The 16,122-nt window shown below is 41.3% G+C and overlaps 1 protein-coding gene across 3 annotated transcripts in view; it reads left to right on the plus strand.

Moving 5' to 3' along the window:
* The first annotated feature begins 412 nt into the window (after positions 1–412).
* LOC146323675 (capping protein, Arp2/3 and myosin-I linker protein 3-like) overlaps positions 413–16,122 on the plus strand; it is a 46,018-nt gene continuing 30,308 nt past the window's right edge. For all 3 annotated transcript variants that reach the window (XM_084722750.1, XM_084722752.1, XM_084722751.1), the window contains exons 1-10: positions 413–514; positions 5,554–5,648; positions 12,622–12,672; positions 12,777–12,836; positions 14,352–14,473; positions 14,627–14,721; positions 15,041–15,111; positions 15,237–15,310; positions 15,388–15,463; positions 15,540–15,628. In XM_084722750.1, the coding sequence (XP_084578876.1) occupies positions 457–514; positions 5,554–5,648; positions 12,622–12,672; positions 12,777–12,836; positions 14,352–14,473; positions 14,627–14,721; positions 15,041–15,111; positions 15,237–15,310; positions 15,388–15,463; positions 15,540–15,628 (791 nt within the window). In that variant the 5' untranslated portion in view covers positions 413–456. The remainder of the gene's footprint in view (positions 515–5,553; positions 5,649–12,621; positions 12,673–12,776; positions 12,837–14,351; positions 14,474–14,626; positions 14,722–15,040; positions 15,112–15,236; positions 15,311–15,387; positions 15,464–15,539; positions 15,629–16,122) is intronic.

Here is a 16,122-nt window from a genome sequence, read left to right on the forward strand (position 1 = left end):
GAAAGCAATTAAATCTTAAAATTAAAATAGTTTCAGGATCAGTTTGGGTTTGCACCTCGAACATTTTGCAGCCAGAGCACAGTGTATTTCCTGTGAATTTTCTAACCTGTTTGTGCTTTGTGCTTTCACAGGTAACTACAGCTGCCTCATTATCCCTGAGTGATCCCCGCCTTCTCCTCATCATCCCTCCCTCCACCTCTCTGCCCCTCCCTCCACCTCCCGTCGCTCCCTACATCCAGCCTCCCAACATCCACAGGGTTTCTTCTTCCAGGAAGCGCGTCGGGCAGTCGGATGCTCTGCTGGAATGCCTGGGAGAGAGACCGTCCTTTTTGTCCATCTCTGAGAGAGAGAGGGAGAGAGAGAGAGAGAGAGAGAGAGAGGGAGGAGAGCCAGTGGGGAGGAGGTTGAGTAAAGGAGGAGGAGGAGGAGGGGTGGCGATAGGAGAGAGGAGAAGACATGGCTTCTAAGGAGATCACTGCCTCTGGTTTCGTAAGTGTGAGCAAGGATATCACAGGTGGGTAAAGGCTGTGCTTGGATATTTTGCTCCCTGTGTGTGTCTCTGTGTGTGTGTGTGTGTGTGTGTTGTTGCGGGGCTGCAGCCGCGGTCACCCCCGGCGTGTCTGCCTTCATGCTCGGGATGCTTTTCCTCTCCTCTCCGCGCGTCTGGCGGAGGCTGCGACCGAACAGACGCATTGGATGATGGTCCTGAGCTGCACCTTTGCATTTTGATCCTGAACCTTTTTCCTCCTCAGTGCATGTGAATTAGTTAATGTGCAGATGAATTATTTACAGTGCAGGGGAAATATACCTTGCTTGAAATGTGCCCCTCGGGGCGGATCAGGTAATAAAAACCCCAGCCTTAGGCCAGAGAGGGAAAGGGGCGTTGTGGAAATAATGGTGTGTACTTGTGGGGCTGATAGCGTTTTGTTCCCTGCACGTTTTTTTTTACACAACACACACTATTTCAGAGGAGAGCTGCAATGATTAATCAATTATTAATCAAATATTAAATTCATTGCCAACTATTTTGGTGATTGATTAATCATTTGAGTCATTTTTGAATATAAAATGTCAAAATTTCTCTGATTCCAGCTTCTCAGATGTGAATCTTTTTTGGTTTCTTTACTCCTTTATGACAGTAAACTGAACATATTTGGGTGGTGGACAAAACAAGACATTTGAGGGCATCACTTTGGGCTTTGGGGAACCTTGATCAACATTTTTCACCATTTGCTGACATTTTATGGACCAAACAACTAACTGATTAATGGAGAAATAATCAATAGATTAATCGATAATGAAAATAAACATTAGTTTGAGCCCGTAGGCTTTTTTCCCTTTTGAACCTGAACCCTTTGAGTATTTTATCTTTACAGTCTATCCACAGGGCGCTGCACTGATTGAGAAAAGTGAGAAAGGGATGGAGTCTAATAAAGGCAGATGTTCACCATTTCTTCCTGCCAACACAAATGCATGAGCGACACTAAAGCAACAGAATGCACAAATATTTATTCCTTTTTCTTCAAACAGCAACAGCTTACACATGTCAAAGTCACGGCACCGACACAGACACACACTCCACACATGATGCTCAGGGTATCCGGGACTCTGCTGCTGCTGTGTTAATTACTCCTAATGGCTCTATTAGGCGCACTGTGATGATTAATCCAGCGGAATCCCTGCCTCTCCATTCAGTCACCTGCCGCGAGGCTGCACTGCCTCCTCCTGCCCTGCCTGCACTGACTGACAGACAGGTGGAGCAGAGGGGCCACTGTGGCCCCTGGTGGCCTGCAGGCCTGCACAAGGTCACCTGAATGAGACTTTGGTCCTGATCTCTTCTCGGGATGGACTACTGTCATATCAGTCTCAACTCTCATAGATCCTGTATTCACTGAGGTTGTCGTCATATAGCAAACTGATGACAGTTTGTTTTAAGAAAAGCATTCATGCTTTTTGAGAGGCTTGGAAAGTCAGCACAAACTTTCTCTTAAAGTGCCATCTAGGGTTGGGCGGATTGGCATGTGATGATGTCTACAGTCAAACATGGTGATGGATGGTGATATTGTTGCGCATGATATTGTTTCCGTAGCCTAGCTGTGTTCATGTTTTAAATCTTCAAACAAAGTAAGCTGGCTAGCTATACTGATGAAGCTAGGCTATAAAAACAACAGCACAAATAATAGCTGCCTGACTGACACAGAAAAGAAAAACAGCTGCCACCAATGTAACCAAGTGTCTTGGGTTCACCTGACTTGGCAGATACTAATAAGAAAATAGTAAACAAGTATTGTATAAGTATTGTATTTATTTAAACCAGTCACAAACGCCTTGGATGGTGCTAAGCCCAGGCTGCAGCGACGGTGCTGCCGCAAAATTGTGTCGAGGAGGAACTTGTTTTGCTGGGAACGTTTGCATGTCAGCAGATGAACTCTGGAATTAAAATGACTCCATCGCCTCAAAAGAAAAGTGTCTCAGGTACTAAATTGCCATTAGCATTATGCAGGTTGCAGCTCGGAGGTTGTTCTTGTATCCCAGGGACTTTGAAAACGTAGATAGCGGTCATCCAGTGTGTTAGACTGTGTATGCAGCATTCTATATTGTAACAGGTTAAAGACATGCTACGCAGGATTTTGCTAAAAACAATGTAGAGACTGGTGCTGGTATTCAGGATGGTTTTTAGGTGTCGACCTTTGGGCAGTGAGTTGTAACCCCCCGGCCGATACACTGCATATATTTTTGAGGTTGGGACTAAAAATAGAGAACAACGGTTACATTACGTTCTCCATCTGTCTCCTCTGCTCTTTGTCTGTGAGAGCTGCAGAGAGATATATACACATACACACACACACACACACACACACACACACACACACACACACACAGGCAGAGCAGACTGAGGGTCGCTCCAGCTGCATTCACACAAATTTGTGCATTGCATCCATTTTCACTGCTTTGTTCTTGCTAACGCCTCTCCCTCACTTCTTTTACTCTCAACATGTCTCTCAACATTGAAATGCATATTTTACAAATGTAAACATGCTTTTCATTTCTTTTCATGATGAACTTTATATACTGATAACTGATTAATCATGATATTTTATTCATTTATGATTTCTGTGCAAAATCTTCCTCTGCAAAGTAACTATTTCTGACAGAAAAATGTATATGGAGAAAAAACTATGATAATTCTTTCTGAAATTTAGTAGAGTAGAAGTACAAAGTAGCATTAAATTGAAATTAGATAGAAATAGAAATAGAAATATTCGAGTAAATTTCAAGTAGTACTTGAGTAAATAGACTTAACAACATTCCACCAATTTGACTTATGTGCACCTGAGAATATGGATACACACTAGTCCATAAAGAGAAAACCTCGCTTTACTATCCATTGCGACTGTATCAACACCCCTGCCAAATCCCACCGTCCCAGCTTTGGTATCGATTTGCTCGTAAAGTCGTCAGTCAGGATGCTGTGCAGCCACCGTAATGCAATGGTGAGGTTGAATCATGTCATTCCTGACAGTGACTGTATATTTCTTGGTGCCGTGTGTTCCCGTCCTGTGACTAAGACGCCTCCTCTGGCGCGGCAGGCAGGTTGCGTGCCGTATACATGTCAGGGGTCGCAGCACTGACGGCGATGCTGTTTGACAGGAACACTTCTCAGTGAATCACAGACACTGATGCTCGCATGTGTCATGTTGCTCTTGTGAGGAAGAAAATGACACTGAAGCATATTGTGAACCATTTTGATGATGCCAGAGTGGCTCGGTGATAGCCCGGTGCTGAACTCATTCAGCAACACAGGAGAAAATTATTGTAATATTTCCAAGTCTATCCGTGACTAATCCAGGCAACTTCCCAAATAAATTTTATTCAGAAGCAGTGCTTCAGTGTTACATGCAGATGTATCATTTTGCATTTAAGAGGTTTGTAACTTATTTATAATCATCAAGATTTATACAGACTCACAGTTCATTGGATTATTTTGTCATCTAAAATGCCAGGACAGGTCTGTTTAAATGACAAGCCTGATGTATCTCTCAGTTATTAAATGAAGACGTGAATACAGGCCTGTCCGCCCAAAGGTCAGGCTGGTTTAGTTTGGACTCATTTGATTTGTGTTTTGATTTGATCTCAAATGACTATCAAATGACATTTTTATGCCTTTATTAGGGATTTGACTATGGTAAGATGACAGGAAATGAGGTGAAATAGAGATGGGAAATGACACGCGCTGCACTTTAAAGGGACAGTACTGATTATTTGAAGTGGGATTTATGAGATATTTATCCACAGTCAGTGTATTACCTTCAGTGGATGCCAGTTGGCATGCCCCCATTTAAGGGAAACAGCAGGGGTACCAGCACAGAAGCTAACAGGGTCAGCAGCAAAATTCATTGGAGGCTCAAAAAAATTTATTTCAGTTTAAGTCTCCAGTATATTCAGATTATATTTACCATTTTACCTTGTCGTTAGACAGCCTTTTTTGACAGGAAACCACAGTGAGAGGAGCCAAATAGCACTCTCTACAAACCAACCAGACACCACTGGCAAAATCAGCAATTTTACCATGCAGAACATGGGAGTTGCAGGTGTACCACTGCCTTGATCTGATAGTTTGTTTGTGTTACTGTGTGACTGCGGTGTTGTACAAGGTTAGCTTGGATTCACCGAAGTCACACAATAACACAAATAAATAGATTGAGGTGGCACTAGACCTGCAACTTCCGTGTTCTGCGGGTAAAATGACTGTTTCTGTTTTTTTTTTGTTTTTTTGGAGAGTGTTATTTGGGTTATCTGAGACAGTTTGAACAGAAAAGACTGTCTGACAGCAAGGTAAAGTAGAGAAAATATGATAAATCATAAAGCATACACTTAAACGCATTTAGATTTTATTAACTGGACCTCATTTTAGGTGGCTAATATAGGTTTTGTTGCTGACCCTGGGGGCGTGCTGACCTCCATCTATCATAGATAATACACTGACTAAGTACCTCTTACAACCCCAATTCAAATAATCAGACCTAACATGAACTATCCCCTTAATTTTTATCCTTTCAATTTTAATTTTACTGCCAGAACACCCCAGTTTTTGAACATTCATTATGAATACGTGTACCAACTAGACATTTTCAAATGTGTTTTTGCTCTACCTTGAAGGCAATTCTGATATGATATGAAGCCAACTTGCAGAGACAGATCATCTGCAGTAGACGTCACACATCACTTTTTATGTTTGTCAAACTAGTTATTGTTGTATACTAATGCAGTGGTGACTTTTCAAATCAACATTAATGTAACTTTGACAAAAATAAACGCAGACATAATTTTCACCGTGATGAATTAGTCTTCGGTTTCTCCAAGTAGATTTTTTTACGCTGCATGGAAATTACTGAAAACAGCGGCTATCTTTAATGTAACACAAACAAACCTGAAAGACTACAGCATGCTTTGAAAAATGCTCAGCAGTAATGTGTTTTTTATTAAATGCTATGAACCATACAAAATGCTGTTCTAACATTATGTGTCTGTATGTTTTGGTTTCATCCACAGAAAGCATCAAGAAGATAGTTGATAAATCATCAATCAAGTATATTTACAGCATAAAGCTTGACGCCAAAAACGGCAAAACAGAGGACAGGATACTGGTAAGTTGCTGCTTTCAGTCTGTTCACAGTGGGCTGGGCTGATTTTAATGGGCCTCTGTGCTACAGTAACAGTGGGCTGCTGATGTAGAAGAACACCTCAATCCTGCAACATAAGCAGTCCGATGCATGCATCATGTATGTACAGTAGCTTTGATGTAAAGTTCCACTGCAGTGTTAATGGATCTGTCACAGTGGAGGTAGAAACGTCTCGCTTCTGAGGTCACTTACTAACTGCTTTATAACTGCTGGCCCTGTTCTGTGACTGCTGTTGGCAGCCTGGCAGGATGAATATTGGATAGACGGTATCTGTGGGAGCGGCTGTGGACTCCTCTGTGTCTGCGAGGCCTACTGTGGAGGCAGTGGGGGGCTGAGCAGCTCACAGCCTTTGATTCTGGGGTGCTTTCATCAGAGAATATGGGGCAGAGATATGAAATCTCTATTAGACTGAGTGAGGCTCAGCCAGCTATCTGGACGAAATCTGGGGCAATCAGCTCTTACACTATGGACCAGGACGTAGACTGGACCCTGGAAGAATGCCTGTATTTGACATGTATAGGTGCTGGAGCTGCAACTATTAGTCAGTTTATCGTTTTTGGTAATCAATAAAAAAATATTATTTCTTTATGATAGTAAAGTGAGTGTCTTCTGTTGTGGACATAACAAGATGTTTGACGTCACGCTTTGCTTTGGGCAAGAGTGGTCAACATTTTTAACAAATTTCTGTTATTTAATGGAACAGTTAACTCATCGATCAATAGAGAAAATGATAATTAATCTAATGGTTTTCAAGTACTCCGTGGCACTCTGCCATTTAAATTATCATGATATAAAGAAAATATTAATTAATTTATTTAAAAAGGATTCATAGTTTAAAGAATAATACTAGATGGTTTGTTAAATACTGATGAATTATTGTGATTGGTTAGTGACTAGTGTTTCCTCTACCATTGTTTTGGTAGGGAAAACAGTCTACAGGACCTCCTGCCCCCTTGAAAGAAACAAAATATTTCGTTTTATGCTGGGGATTTTTTTATGTTCACACATTTTTGTTTAAGGACTTCAATTTTGAAATTTTATTTTGGAAATATGTGCTTGTTTCCCTTCCTTCCTGTCGCTCCACTCTCTGTAGTTTCTGCCTTCATTGCCACAGACAATGTGCTGTCAGGCTCATGTAGCACAATAACTGGATCCTCTCTCTATTTCATGATGTTGCTCTGCCCTGTCAATGTTAAATGTGTTTATTAGACCGCTGGAATGTCTGTACAGACTCGTTTCAGTAATTAGCCTGTTCAGAAATGAGCTTCACCAAGTGATAAGATAACTGGCCAGCCCAGCTAGTGTGCCCTGTATTAGTCTGGAGATATACTAGCTTTTAACCACATGTTTGCACATGCACCCCTGTGCATATGCATCATGGCTGCCTTGGATTACCTCTGTCTGTTTGAAGTGATTGTTATGTGCATTCTCAGAAATTAATGTTATGCATATGCAAATGTTAACGTGTGGTTAAACAGCAAGTATACTGTAGCTCTGTGAACACACTGTTGTTTAGTATTCACACAGTGACACATGTTGACATGGCATGTTGATCTCATTTTACAGCTCTTAAATGTTTTTAGTTAATGTTGCTGTCAATGACAGGTCACAGATATGCTGTAAAGAGCATTAATGCAACTGATGACTGTGTTCTCTGACAGGGGCCATGTAGTGGTCAACTACCTTGCACCGCATTGACCTGCACAGTACAGAGCAGCTTGCATTGATGGAGTGCTACTTTAATTGCAGCAGCTAACCATATGCCAGTACAAGCAAGATCTTATACCATTCCCAGTCCAACTGCAGTGAAGTCATTGCATTTTTAATACTGTTTAAAAGACTAAAGTTACTCCCGTTGCCCCTCCTCAAGTCCCCCGATGATCCAATGAGCTTTCATCCCCAGCCGAGCAAGCTTCAGCCTGGCAGAGCAACGCTTCCACTCAATGAATGCTTTAATGATTTGGTGTGTGGCAATGACGGGTGGTTAGGAGAGTTTCTGCATGTACAGCCTTTGATATTCAGGCACTTTGATATGTCTATCTTCTAGAAACATCTTTCCAATAATATCTTTCTAATCCATATCTCATTTACTGCTTCCTCTTAAAAGTGGAACTGGAAAGCAGGAGTTTTTGCTCCTGCTGGGCAAGCATGGAAGACATGAAAATAGATTGGACTTTGATCAAACGCACGGGGTTAGGAGTTTTTGGGGAAGTGTAGAAGCTTAAACATGTTAAGGCTTTGTGTTCATATTTCACAGAGGTTGGAAGTAAGGAGATATGTTGAAGTTTCTTTAAAGAAAAAGTTCACACTAACATCAAAAATACATATTTTTCCTCTTACATGTAGTGCTAATGATCCACCTTGAATGTGTTGCTGTGAGTGGCAGAGTTTTGGAAATTTTGACCGTAGAAATGTCTGCCTTCTCTTGAACCAATTGTCACATATGGTTTGTGGTGCGCAAAGTGCCAAAATTACTTTTGAAAAACTCAACAGTAGTCTCCCATTCAAGAAATCATGACCTGGTTACTCAAGATAATCCACGGACCTTGTTGTGAGCAGTTTCATCTAGGAACTACTTTTTTCCTAAACAGGTTTTATGATCTGTGCAGCCAGCCACCATCAAGATGCTTTGGCTGCCTGTTCAGAGACCTGTCATGTTGACCATTTCTGTATATGTCCACAGACAAGAAATAAAAAGTTCCTGTTTATATAATGTGTTTATGCAACAGCAGAGCTAGATAATTAGCAGCTACAAGCTAAGCTCATGTCGACCAAAACAGAACTCAGTCATGATCTGATCGCATTTGTAACTCTATCTGTGGCTTCCACCTTCACAGCTCCAAAACATATTTGCAAGACCATTTTAGGCTTTTCACAATCTGGACAAACTTTTCTGTGAAGAGTACAGAAACATGCCATAATAACATTACAGGAACTTTATTTTCTGTGGCAGCAAACAGCACATAGCTTATGTACACACTGTAGTCGACTAATGTAACGTTACTACCCCTCAGACACTCATTCTCACAAAACCACAGACTGGGGGGGCAAAAACAAAGTATGTCGGCAGGGCAATGTAACATTGTCTGCTCACAATGACATTAGATTTAGGTGTATAAGTTGGTCTCTAGTGATTGGTTAGGGAAAGTCAAATCCCCCCTCTTCCCCAGGGAAATCAGTTAGGGTGAAGGAAATGTCAGACTGAATATGGAAATAGAGTGTAACGAGTTGACAGGTCAGTCTGATATCAGGTAAGGTGCTTTGAGCGCCACAAGCTGAGTGCCTCCTAGCTCCACTCTATTTGAGAGAAGGCAGACATCTTCGATGACTGATATCTCCAACACTCTGCAACTCACACTGGAAGAAACTGATAAATAACACTACAGGTAAGAAGAAAGTAAGTAAGGATGTAAAAAGATGCGATACTGTACTGAGATATGATGTTTTGTGATGCTATATTGATTTTTGAAAACTCTGTATTGTGATCATGGCCAGCTCCAGGGTTTTTTCTTTCCTGGTGCAAAGGAGAGACCAATATGTGAAGTGCTTAGGAAAAAGTCAATTCTCATGACTTCAGAGTTGGTTCATAAGGAAGTTCTCATTTTCCCAATAAAATCAGATGCGGCACACAGCACATTCGATATAAATGTAGTTTTTCCATTGAATTTAGACAAAGAAATAGCTGTAAGCCTAATGCTATTGACCACAAGGCAATGACAAGAACATCAGTGCCCATGCAGCTACAATTAGTAACACAATACATCCAAAATGTGACAACAAGTGCATTTATTCTCTGCATACAATCAGACAAGTGTGCATTGGTAATAATATTTCAGAGGAAATGGCGACCACAACATCAGACGTTAGTAATAATATCCAAAGTGCAGCCAGAATGAGAAGTGCAGCACGTTTAACCTATGCTTGTATACTGTAAACTGAACTGGCTGTTATCAAAATCTTAGTGATTATTTCTATTGCAAAAACAAAAACAAAAAAACTGGTAGATACACAATGATGCATTTAGCTTTTACATATTTCTTTATTTAAAAATAGGTATACTAAATAATACTAAAATAATTATACTAATATACTTGAAGAGTCTTAACTTGAGCTATGCAGATTTGTGGCCTGGCTGTAGCTTGTAATGCGGTCACAATTTTAATTTTCAGTTTGAATTAACTACAACTTTTTTGCCCCAATTGCAATATATCAAAATACATTTAATTGTACCCTTGTATCATGATACATATCGCACAGCCAGATTCTTGCCAATGCACAGCCCTAATGCAAAGTGTCAAACAAGAGGAGCTGAGAATATCTGTCCTGTAGCAGCTCTCCTGTGTAATTATATGGCACAATAAGCACGATGTGTGTGTGGTCTCTCTTTGATGTGGAGCTCTTAATACCAGATCTCTTCTCTCTGCTGCTGCATCAGCGTGATTTACTCCTGTTTACTCGTTCGCTCTCTCTTAACTACCACCCATAACCCCGACTCATCACCGTAATGTGATACAATCTGGTCTTTTTAATCAGCTCCTTCAGACTCACGCGCTCTCGCTGCCTCTGTCTCCATCTCACATGCACATTCTGAGTGACTACATCTCAGACACCTCACTCGCTGTGTGGGAGTAAGAGGCTGTCAGTGTGTGGTTCTGACAGGCCTGTGTCAAGCTCCTCTCTCCAAAAAACACAACAGCGGAGTGGGAGAGCTGTAATTTAATTACTGCTCTTCATTGGGGAGAGACACATGGAGGGGGGGGGGCTGTGTCCTGAGGGAGTGTTTTAGCAGGGCCATCAGAGAGAACGGAGTAAATGATTGGGAGCGACGGAGCAGAAGAAGAGAAGAAAAAGAGCAGAGGGCAGTACTCAGGGGCTGGTGGAGAGCAGCCAAAATGCCAAAGAATCACTACTCTTTGTTTGCCTTGATGATGAGAGACACTGACTTTTTTAGGGTGTGTTTGCAACAAAAAAAAGGTTGCATTGCTGCTCATGAACAAGAATCAGGGGCAGAATCAGATTTATCCAACAGCTGCATGACACAAATGTTTCCTTGCTGAGAATAAGTGGGTTTGGGCGCAGATCTGCTGCATGTGCTCATTCAGATGGAGATGCACAAATAAGCTCTCTGTTTGCTCTCAGATTGCCAGTCACGTCCAAAGTCCCATCATCTTTGCATTGCACTAAAAATGATCCCACGCACTTCAGACTGTAGACGGCAAATTAGCGGAGGTAGTGTAGCAAAAATGCTAATTTGGTATCCTGACCCAGCATGACCGGCACTTCTGGCTCTGGAACCGATCCCATGACTTGAAATGCGCAGAAAAACATAATTAAGACCGAAAGTGGCAGCTCTTCTCTTTAAAGGGCCAGTTCACCCCAAATTCAAAAATCCTGGTTTTTCCTCTAGCCCACAGATTGTGAGACTGAGATATCGGCCGTAGGATGTCTGCCTTCTTATAAACATAATGGAACTAGAAAATTACATTTGAAAAACTCAACATATATGTCCCTTTTCAGAAATCATGACTTGGTTACTCAAGATAATCCTCAACCTTGTTGTGAGAAGTTTCATATCGGAACTACTTTCTTTTTCAGCAGAACTACACGCACCAACTGTATCACTGTGCATGGATTACAGCTCAGCCAAGGATGACACTAGTAAAGTCTGTATAAAGAAAGTTTTTCTTAACACATTATACATGTGTTATAAATTATACATTCATTGCATCGTTAGATCGTTAAAATGTTGTTCACGATTTCTGTATTCAGGATTTTTTTAGGTGGACCTGAATTATGTCTCAATAACCCAGTAGAGCCATGGCCCCCCAACACTTTATAAGCCCTGCAAAATTATTCAAATTTGGCCTCATGTTTCTGTGGTGTGATGAACTTAGAACATATATTCATTATTACTTTACACAGACTTAGATGTTTACATCCAGCTTTGTGACGAGTAGAAGCCTCTCGTCCATGAGTAGATGTGCACCTCTTTCTGCACTGTGTTACGGCTAGGGTTAGGGTCAGGGTTAGAAACAAACAACCTGTTCTCATCCCTATTCATCAAATGCTGCTGCTTTGTCACGCCAAGGCGTTCTGGGCTGTCCATTCACTACAGTATTAACCAATTTGCAGTGCTGTAAGGTGCTGTGAGCATCCCACCCATTCTCATCGCAGCTTGTCAACTACTGACGCTGCTTTGTCACACCCCTTGGCTTCTTGTACAGATGCATGAGGTACCTTTTAACAGCTGTATGACACCTTTCTGTCAGAAAGCCTTTTAAACATATTGTTCAGGTAGGTTCAGGCAACAGAACTACTTTGTTATGTTTAGGATGAGGCCATATTTAGGGTTACAATGAGCAAAGTTATGTTATGTAGGTCACATGATCACTGAAGAGACTCGCAAGATGCAAGTCATATGACACAAGTCATGTGATGCATATAGCAGTATACACCTTAAAACATTTACAAATGTTTCACATTGCACACAAACCCAATATTGTTTTAGATTTTGGGGTGAACTGTCCCTTTAAATTCTGATGGGGACATGCTGAATGACCAGAAATTAAATTATTGGCTGTTGTTGAGCCCAAAGCCACACTGTGTCTCAAATTAAATACGTGAGCCGCTCTGATGTTTGCCCACAGCAGACGTAATGTAATGCTAATGAAATTACATCTCATATTTGTGAGAATGTGATTAAAACATTACAACACGCCATCATTTCTCAGCCTGTATCGCGTATGTTAATCTATTAATGTTAGACAACGTTCCTCTGACACACAGGGCTTTTAGCTGGATCAATATGTGAATATACACTTCTCATTTCCCTCTCATCATTACCATAGAAACTCCCGGGACTATTTTCTCCCCACGGGGAGTGTGACTGAGCAGTGAACTTTTCCGTAATCTTGATTCAATTTGCTTTTTTTTTCAGGTTCTCACAACATGGCGTCTCTATTTCCTGGCGCCAAAGATTCCAGCTAAGGTACCTCTTACCGCTCTCTCTCTCCAATTTCTGACAGTACGAAGCTTTTTCTTTCACAGTGCCTGCTGTTTTTTTTTTACTTTGTCACCTGTATCTGACAACAGGTAGAAACCACTTTCAACTTCTTGGAGATTCGAGCGTTGAATTCCCACCCTGAGCACCAGGTGAATTTCAACATTAATACTGAACTCTGAGTGCACTTTGCTTCACTGTTAGAGCTAATTGTCTGTACAGTTGTATAATGGTTACATCACTCTGGCCTTCAAAGAATGACAAAACACATTTAAAGCATTTATCAAACAGCTGCAGTGACAGTTGATGCTCTTCTATTAATTTTTTCTCTTCTGGCGACAAGAAAAACTGCTTTGGGATGGTGTAAAAATATTAGGCTGAGAGAGGAGGTCAGGAAAAGGGGGGGAGTTTGTATTTTATTTTTGCTAAAGGGAGGGTAATCTGAATTTTTTATGAGAGCATTCATTTTTACTTACCCTAATTTTTATATTTTGGTAAAAAATATTCTTTGCTTGTGAGATTAATTTCAAGGGAAAAAGCATTCTTGTCTGTTTTAGGGCTTATTGGTGCAATGTGAAGATATGGTTAGAATTTTAATTAACACTCAGAAAAATGAACATTACAACATTATTATGTCAGTAATAAATATGACTTTAAAGATGTCCAGGTATTGCATTGTAGAGATATTTACTGAAATTAGCATGTCTAGTAATACCACTTCATGCCTCATGAGACGTAAGTCCCCCTGTAGCTTCAGCTGGGACATGTATGTATATGGCAGGGAATCAGTACTCAGTACCTTTAAGGTATCTCTTGAAATAACCCAGTACAAACACTATCAAAACCTCTCCAGTAAAGTGATACCTGCATTCAATTCAATTCTTTCTTCTTGTATTCCTACACATGTATGCAATCATAAGCTCTCTTAGGAAGTATTCTTGCACCTAATATACCCTCTGAATTCAAGTTTCTGTCTTTTACCAAACTAAGACGAGCTTGTTCAGAAAACAACCTTCAAACTTGACAGAAACAAAATAAAACTCACCAAAAAGTCTTGGTTTGTCTTTTCACTGTTCAGCAATCACCAACTTATGTTTAGTGAATAAGTAAATCCTTAATCCACCGTGTTCGATGTGTAAATATTCTGTCTCCACGTTGCTCTGTTCGGCATTACGCCTCTGCTGACCCTGCTCGCCTTCGTCTTCATCTCTGCTGGAGTCAGAGTCCTGGTTGCAGCCACTGTGAATCACCTCGGTACTGTATTCCCTGTCATAAAATTGGCCTCAGAGGATGTGTTTAGTCCCGGTCCAGCTGTGTTCACTGAGAGACTGCTCAGCCTGGTACCATTGGTGTTTACATGGGTTAACTGAGCTAAAGGCTGCTAGTAGGTGAGCTACAGCCAATGGTAGTTATAGCAAAGAGTAGATATGCTGCATCCTATGTTTGGAGTTACTTTCAACAGGTGGCCATACATTGAGTTTTTATCTTGATGGTGAAACAAACAAACTCAGTACTGTATTTTGAGTTTTCTGGGGGAAGATGTTTTAGTCTTTTAAAGGTGGGGGGGTTCTTGTTTTTTGAAAAAGTGAAGCATAAGATTCGACCCCCTCTCCCTGCTCATCCCAAGAACTTTCATACGGTCCCTTACAGTTGTGTTTTCTGTGCAGGTCATCATCGACACTGACAAGTCCAGCTACTCCCTAAGGTTCGAGTCACGAGAACACCTCAACCATGTGGTCAGCCATATTAATTTCGCTCTGTCTCGAATATTCAACAACTCCATCTTTGCGTAAGTGTCACTTTCTGACAGGAGAGAAAAATCAGAATAAATTACATATCTGTGCAGTGGTATATAATCAGAAAGAAGAATGACCTTTATTTATCCAATAATCCAGAGATAAATGATGTCCTTACAGTACCTGTGTTTCTTTTATCTTTGCAGCCCGTCCATCTGTCATTCAGACAGTGACCTTTCTGAGGGTAGCAGGAAGTATTCACCCAGCTCAGAGACTTCAGTGGAAACCCAGAGGGCCTGTGGTAAAAGAGACATTATCATCAAACATGGGAATTTAGACACACACACGCACAAACACACACTGACGGGAACACATGCGTGCAAATTGGCACACTCAAGAGGAAGTTGGCTCACACGCTTCACAAATGGCCTCCCAGATGTTCTTTTTAAAGTGCTCTGTCACACAAATAAAAGATTGATAATTTGGACAAATGTCTCTGTGTGCATTTTCCTCCATTTTCTCTCCTGTTATCACCAAAGGAAGCAGCTGTTCACATCAACTCATTCATTTTTTTCTCTCTCTTGTGTTTTTTTTTCTTTCCTCCCGCCTGCATCTCTCAGGAGGCTTCTCAGAGACGTACTCAGCTCTGTGCGACTACAATGGCATCAGCTGCAAGGAGGAAGTGCAGTGGGTAAGAGCTGTGGGACTGTGCCTGTGTCGCTGTGAGTGCTTTTGAGTGTTATGTACAGCACTGTGCACAGAATGTGGGGGGTCATGTACTGCCGCAAACAGGCTCATGGGTAATGTTGCTCCTAGGATGTGGACACCATCTATCACTCCCAGGACAACCGAGAGTTTAACCTGCTGGACTTCAGCCACCTGGAGAGCAGGTGAGGGACGTAGAGCGGTCAAACACTATTACCTCGAATATATTTTACCTATTTTACCTCACTTTGACCTCTTCCAGGGATTTGGCGGTGATTGTGGCATCAATGGCGTACAATACCTGGTTCACTAAACTGTACTGCAAAGATCTGCGCATAGTGAGTATAAACGCCCCTGATTTACTGTGCTGCAAACACACAGGTGAAAAGTTTAAATGTTTCTTTTGTCCTTTAGGGATCAGAGGTGACTGAGCAGGTCCTTCACACGGTCAGCAAATCCTCCAGCCTGGAGGAGATCACTCTGGAGAACGCAGGGTTAAAATCGTGAGTTTTGATCCCTCTAACACCTCAATCCAGAGTCCGGCACAGATCCAATTTTACAAAACTGCCTGTACGCAAAAAGCTCAGTACTGGAACTGACTGGTTACCTGCAATTATCTCGAGTCAAATCTGGACCCGTTAATATAAGTTCCGACATCTGACCAACACTTGTGATTAAACACACATACAGTCTGGTCACTTGTCACTCGTCAGTCAGTTGGTGTCCTGCAGCTGTTGATGTGTTTCCTCAGCGACCTAGCTGTGCCTAGCTTGTGACTATGAAAAGCTAATACTTTTTGGGACTTTTTACAAGTAGCAAAGCCACTTATATTGTTATCTTTTACAGTGTCTGATCAAACACATTTCTCACAAACATCAAATTTGGCCTTCAACGATATATCATCCACAGTTTGGTTTCTTCTTCTGTTTTTGCCTTTATGTTGTCCATTTTGATGTAATGCTAGTAGCTTGCCTTCATTGCTGTCGAATCAGTGACA

This window comes from Lutjanus erythropterus, chromosome 7 (assembly GCF_056507025.1).
Source record: "Lutjanus erythropterus isolate fLutEry1 chromosome 7, fLutEry1.hap2, whole genome shotgun sequence".
Taxonomy (NCBI): Eukaryota; Metazoa; Chordata; class Actinopteri; order Lutjaniformes; family Lutjanidae; genus Lutjanus; species Lutjanus erythropterus.